Source organism: Acanthaster planci, linkage group LG05, assembly GCF_054643075.1.
Source record: "Acanthaster planci isolate LZ-2023a linkage group LG05, COTS_SCS, whole genome shotgun sequence".
NCBI lineage: Eukaryota > Metazoa > Echinodermata > Asteroidea > Valvatida > Acanthasteridae > Acanthaster > Acanthaster planci.
In genome coordinates this window covers 17103322-17109987 of record NC_141781.1, presented here as the reverse complement: position 1 = coordinate 17109987, position 6666 = coordinate 17103322, and the positions used below count along the sequence as shown (strand labels likewise).

At 39.5% G+C, this 6666-nt stretch overlaps 1 protein-coding gene across 2 annotated transcripts in view; it reads left to right on the top strand.

Annotated features, from left to right (window-relative positions):
• Positions 1-2446: 2446 nt before the first annotated feature.
• LOC110987942 (bis(5'-nucleosyl)-tetraphosphatase [asymmetrical]-like) overlaps positions 2447-6666 on the top strand; it is a 53735-nt gene continuing 49515 nt past the window's right edge. Inside the window, exon 1 of one of the 2 annotated variants that reach the window (XM_087136543.1) lies at positions 2447-2529. In XM_087136543.1, coding sequence (XP_086992669.1) covers positions 2499-2529 — 31 coding nt within the window. In that variant the 5' untranslated portion in view covers positions 2447-2498. Of the gene's footprint in view, positions 2623-6666 lie in introns of both variants that reach the window. The other variant, XM_087136542.1, reaches the window with a different exon arrangement.

Genomic DNA, 6666 nt, shown 5'->3' with positions numbered 1-6666 from the left:
ACGTTAGAAACGGCAAGCACTGCGTTTAAAGAAAAAGTTAAAGAAGGGTCTGGGCCATTTTTCTTGAAAGTATGCTCTAATGCACATAATAGACCCAGCACGATCGTGACATCACAAGAAAAAAGGTCCGAATGTGCATGCACTATCCAGATTTTATTATAGAAGTTTTTCACCCACGTGACAAAATGTAAACAATACCACCACGTGCGGACCTCCTTGGCCACGTGAATGCATCTATAACCCGACAGGTTATATGAATCGACACAAGAGGATGACTTGAGACAAAGTTGTACTGTAGTTGATGTGGTTTATTCGGCTGGCTCGATGTGCGGCTCTCTGCCCAATTGCCAGAACTCATAGGGATTTTATACATTTGCTGGACATTCCATTTTTCATCCATCATACAAGTTTCCTTGCCTTATTAGGTATTAGCTACTATTCTTTGAATATTAATACAGCGTGCATGAATATGTTTGGTTCATTTGGATTTGAGGGTAGGGTTAGTCAGATTAATGAACACTGACTTTTCCTTATGAGGCTAGTGGGCTGCCTCATGACCCATCCGGTCCAGCCCTGCTTTCCTCCCCAAGGGCCTTGTGGTTCAACTAGTCATTCCTTAAGTGAGGCTCATTACTTGGAAAGCGGTTCTACTGTTGAAGGTCAATCCGTGCATTAAACATAGGTAGCAATACAACATGTGCTATTGTAACATGGTGATACATCTAAGGGCAGTTTCAACCACGTACTACAAGTGAACATGTGAACGCTATTTTATTACCATCAAAACAGTACTATGCACATGTATGCGGGGTTGGGCTGCTTGGTGCTCAGCTTGACATGCACGTAGTCAACATGTTAGACTTAACAACCGGGTCTGGTCTCACTTGTGACGAATAAAAACACCAGAGTAATACTCCTTAGAAGCAGGCATCTAGTAGCTTCAGATGTGCTGATTTATTGTAATTCAGATTTGATTGGAATCACATTGATAATCGTTCCCGAAGTCGCAGGGGAGGAGGCAAACAATCTGCACCAACCGGCGTGGCTTAAGGTTCACAAGACGCCATTACGAAAACCCACCTTTTTTCCCCTTCCAAAGCCAACTCCTTTTTCTTTTTCCAACTCGTCTCTACCATCACGCTCGCGCGTGATTTGGCCAGAGCCTGGATCCGTTTGGGTGGAAATATACCGCCCCTTACACCAAGGATAAGGGACGCTGAACGAAATGGCATGCCGGCAAAGGTATGTGTGATACCATCTACTTCTAGCTGGTTTATTCACTTCCACTCACTTCCTCAACGCGTGAGGTACCCTGTCAAACTAATGCTAAACATTTACAAACAGCAAGGAGGGGGCATGAGGACCCATTGCGCACCCCTCGCCGTACCGAGATACGCTGTCACAAAATTAAGTAAAGGTACAGTACCGGTTCATGTACTCACCGTGATGAATTAGTTACAAACGTCCCGTCAGTACCCAATCCTTATGCACAATCCAAGATAAGCTAATGGTGCAGTCACAACGGCGTCTACACGTTAACTAAATCCCACTGTACCAAAGTTGTGTCAGTCCCCATGATCCAATCTGAACTCCTCGGCAGCTCGGCTTAGACTTGACTAATTTTCCCAATTCTACCATTATTTAATTCCCTCCCCGGGCCCTGTTTTCCACAGTCATGAAACCATCATCTTAGTACAAAAATTCAAAACAATGGTCCACAATACCCATTTCAACCTTTCTTCCATTTACTAAATTTTATCATACTCCGGATATTGTCAAACTCTCCCCCTTTTTCCATCATGGCAGTCTTATTAGTTCAGTTTCCCACTTTCCACAACATAATTTACTCACCGAAAACACGTTGCCTAATCCCCTGACAGTTACACCAATATCCCCTTTGTTCCATACCCCTGACTGAACACTACTTGACGGCCCCCCGTTTCCAAACTAGGCTAACTTACTCGAAACCTAATTAAGTGCATCAGTCTGGTCAACCCCACTGCCATTCCTCTGGAGTTTAAAAGGTCACCAGACATTCACGTTACAATATTCTGTGATCCCAGGGATTTTTACAATAAGACAGGCCATAATCAGGAGGCATCACAGAAATATTTTTATGAATCCTGAATTTAGGACTGATAGTTTCCAATTGCGGACCTATTTTGGAATGAGGCGGGCGGCTACATTTAAATGAGCGCTTAGTTAAACTGCTTTATACGTTTGGGGTATCTTTGTTCAATCGCTTTATTTTTTTTTCGTGGCTAACCCCCATGAACTGAAACGAAAAGTTATCTTCTGGCCGTAATCTTGAATTCCCAGTGAAAAAATGGAGGCCAGCTTTTTCATGAGAGTCGGTCCGATTTTGCACTGTTTTCCACGGGCGCGTAGTAATGGTGTAGTTGAAACCCAAGGATAAACGCCTTTAAACGGAGGTAGTCCAGTAGACTGGCCCCTAGTCTGGGGCTAATACCAAGCCTACCTGTGGAGGGCGCATTTTCATGATGGCGTCCGTTGACATAGTGAAAGCCGGTGGGTTGCTTGTTTTTCGACAGTTTAAACAAGAAATACAATATCTAATGCTTCAGAAATCCAAAAACCACACTAGCTGGACACCACCTAAAGGTTAGATACAAATATGAAGCAGAGCTTGCCGGTCTTTAGTCACTTTAGGCCTAGGCTACCAGTAGTACCCGCACCGCCACTGCACCAGCCACTAGGGCCTACTTAGAAATCAGACTTCGTCAGTCACTCCGTCATGGACATAGTCTGTGTGACTTCGAGCCAACACGGTTTATTGGTGTCGTAACGCTATGAGGTTTTTAAATCGAATATTTGTGGTGAAATGATTCACAGGTGTAGGAAGGCTTTTAAATCAAATTAGGCCTGGTCCTGTCGGCAAACCTTATTAATCTACATGTACATGTATAGGCCTACCTCTTAAAACGTGGGATAACAAAGTTAGGGAGGCTCATAAATTTTTCGAAGTTCTTTTTGACATGATCTTGGAGAGGATCATAAGATTAAGAAACATTTTGATATGCATACATGTACATTTGACATTCATTGGTGCCTGTAAAGCAAAGAAATACAGATTTAAAGTAGGGGTATTTTGAAATGTTTTGAGACATTTTTTGTAGGCCCTACAAATGTACATGAGTAGTGCAGAGCAAACTCTATTTTTTTTTAATGCAAAAATGTAAAGTGTATGTTGATTTTGACTGAAAAGCTTAAAATCCATATTTTCATAAAATCTTTGCTCTTATTTGTGCCTTATTTCAATAATTTGTATGTTGGCTTCACTTAAAATTTCAAAAAAATTGAAAATGGAAATGAAATAGAGGTGCTAGAGTAGAGTGTATGGAAAAAGACATGAAAGACAGATTTAAGAACATTAGTTTCCAAATGAACAGCGCCCTCACTCATTCATGAATGTCCCTAACCACGTTTCAGAGCATGAGACTGGGCATTTTTGAACAAAAGTGAGATTTTTGCTCACCTATTTCTTGCTTCCACCCTTCGACTGTCATTCCGTTCTTACTGTTTGTGTTTATCAGACTGCGCGTGCGTCGAGCCCACCAATGACCGCGCTTGCTATGTGTCTTGGTTCGACTGTTTTCGGTGGCAGGGGGACTTTTAAGTCTTGCAATCTGGCACCACTATACAGCACAGCACATGTTGCACGTCCTGACCGATGGGTGTTTCCAGGTCCAGCATCAGCCAGGACGGTCCCACAATGAAAACAACATGAGATATCATCCTCCGCCACCAAAATGGCCCAACCAATATGAGGAGCAAGTGCGGTCATCGGTGGGTTGGACGCATGCACAGTCTGATAAACATGAATGGAACAGCATGAACGGGAGTGACTGTCAACTGGTAGAAATAAGAAATTGGTGAGCAAAAATCTCACATTTTTTTCAAAAATACCCCGTCTCATGCTCTGAAACTTTGTTATCTCACTTTTTAAGAGGTATAAGTTAATTAGGTTTGCCGAAGGGAAAGATTTGATTAAATACATGTAGCTTTCTTATACCTGTGAACCATTTCACCACAAAAATTCTATTCCAAATCCCCATAGCATTACGACCAGGGTTGTGATTTTTTAAAATTTAAATCAGATGTGTTTGATTAAAATCAAACTTTTTATGAAAATTTGAGACAAGTTAGCTCAAATGTCTATTCAAAGCAAGCAAATTAGCTGCATGTGTAATAGTTTTGTTGTACTTATTTGTTTTGTGACAAAAAATGGATTGAAATTAAGAAATCAAGTAATTTGATTAGATTCACAAACCACCATACAGGTACCTTTGCCTTGGTGAAATGCGTGAAGTACCAGTATAACACCTACTGGTACTTGTACCTGCATAGACAACACTTCCTTCAGAGACAAGTACAGTACATACATGTACATGTACACATATCCCAAAGATAAAGTGCATATCAGCTTTTAAACCAAACGCTTATGTTTGACAAACGTAGAGTTCACAAGAACTTGTTAATAGGGTACTTACACATACAGTACATGTATGCATCAAATGAGTAATGAGCGAGAAACAACAGGTACATGCATTTATTTTGCATGTTAAACATGTATGTGTAAACCTGTACAAAATGCTGGTATTTTACCTTGCACTTCATGTATGTGCAAAAAGCAGTCTCATTTGTTTGTGATTCAGCTCCACTTAGCAATGATTTATGCTTGATTAAAAATCACTTTAGGACATGAATTTAGTGGTTTTAGTTGCACTATAATGACCAACATTTCTAATCTCTATAAACTACATTTATACAGTATACATGTACATTGTACTTTAAGAGATGTAAAAGGTTGATGTACTGTACAGTACACTGATACTTTACCATGTTAAACCATGGAGAAGGGACATACACTGTAGAAGGAGTTCAAACTGCCTTGGCTATAACTTCTGACCAATTACTGGTTTCTGGTACATGTATGTCTGGTATGTCCATAGCCAGAGCACAGTGAATGCTTGCTACACATCACCTGTTTCACAACCATAAACCCCCTTTGCACCCTATGATCATCACTTCAATTTTTCACCGGTAATCTGCATCCTTAAAACGTTGTGCACTGCAGTTCGGAAGTTGAATATTCATGCCATTGACGGTGCTTGGTATGATCTGAAAACAATATCAACTTTAATGTTTTCTCAGTTGCTTGTATTAGGCTGTGTGCCCTTAGTGTTTATGTGCAGTCATTGCCCTTATCGAATGCTTTCTTCTGGAGTTTTGGGAATGATTAGCCAAGTTGTTTAAAAGATGTCGTGGTTTATTTGAAGCACTTTTATTACGGCATGTATACAAAAAAGTATCTCATGAGCACTCCTTGTGATGAAATAGTGCATTTTGTTTGTTATAAACTTATCTGTCAAGTGGTGTTCAACATGTTTTTGGCCAGTCTTAGCCAAATTCATATTATAGACTACGAAAAGTGATGTTTTGGAGTGATAAAATAAAATTATAGACATTGCATGGATAATGGAACAGCGTATCAAAGTAAAAAGTTTTTCACGATGGTAAAAGTAGATCTAATGTTAGAGATTTTCGCTCTTTATTTCCTGGTCACGGCAATAAGTTGAAGTTAATTGCAAACAAAACACACAAAATATAGCTAGGATATTACTTGTCCCACTTGAATGGCTAAGCTGCAGGCAGTAATCAGGTATTGTTGGAATGTTTACTGTTGTTTGTCTGACTGGCGGCATTGCTCATCTAGCACTTTGAAGTGCCAGAGTTATAACTCCTGTGTCCTTCCTCTATGGTTAAACTCTGAAGTGGGTAAATTTAAAAGAAGTAAAATTAAACCATGATTGTAAATCCTTTGCATCAAACACACTAACTGAATCCAAACACCTGATTTAAATTGAAACTAGAGACAGAACTGAACTTAAAAAATCCCAGATTTAAAATGAGTTTAAAATATGCAAAACCTTCGAACATTTCCAAATTTCCAAAAAAATTCAAACATTGAAACATTTTTGCCTTTTTACCCCAAAAATTGAATATACATGTATTGATTTAAATCAGTGATTTTTTTTTAAATCATTTGATTTAAATTGCAATTTACATGTAAATTGTTGATATAAATCAAGGTGATTTAAATCAGACAACCCTGGAATTTAACTTCTATTCTTATTACGTTAGGCCTACATGTCCCTACCAATGTACTACCAGAGTGTGAAGCACACTCACAAATCTGCAAGTACTACATGTACCATAGCATGTACTGTATATGTTTCCGTCTTCAAATTAGTTTTGCTTATTGTTCAAGGCCCAACACTGATTGACAGTGAGCTTTTGTGATCATGGTGATGGAAAAGAGACATCTGATGGAATTCTTTAGTAATTCAGTCATCTTACATATATACATTGTACTTCATCAAATTTTCATTAGCCATTTTCGAGCTGTGAAATTTGTTTATTTCCTCTGTTCCTGTAAAAACGAAAAAAAAACCCAAAAAACACTCATGAGCGCAGCCATATTGTTCAAATTCGCACCACATGCAGGATTTTTTATGTCACGCAACACTTGCAGAATACACAATGTAATATAGCGGTCATGTACCCAGACGCTTGCTATGGCATTATGCATTGTTGTAGCATGGAGTGGTACCAGCCTAAACATTCAGCATGTGCATTCCGCTG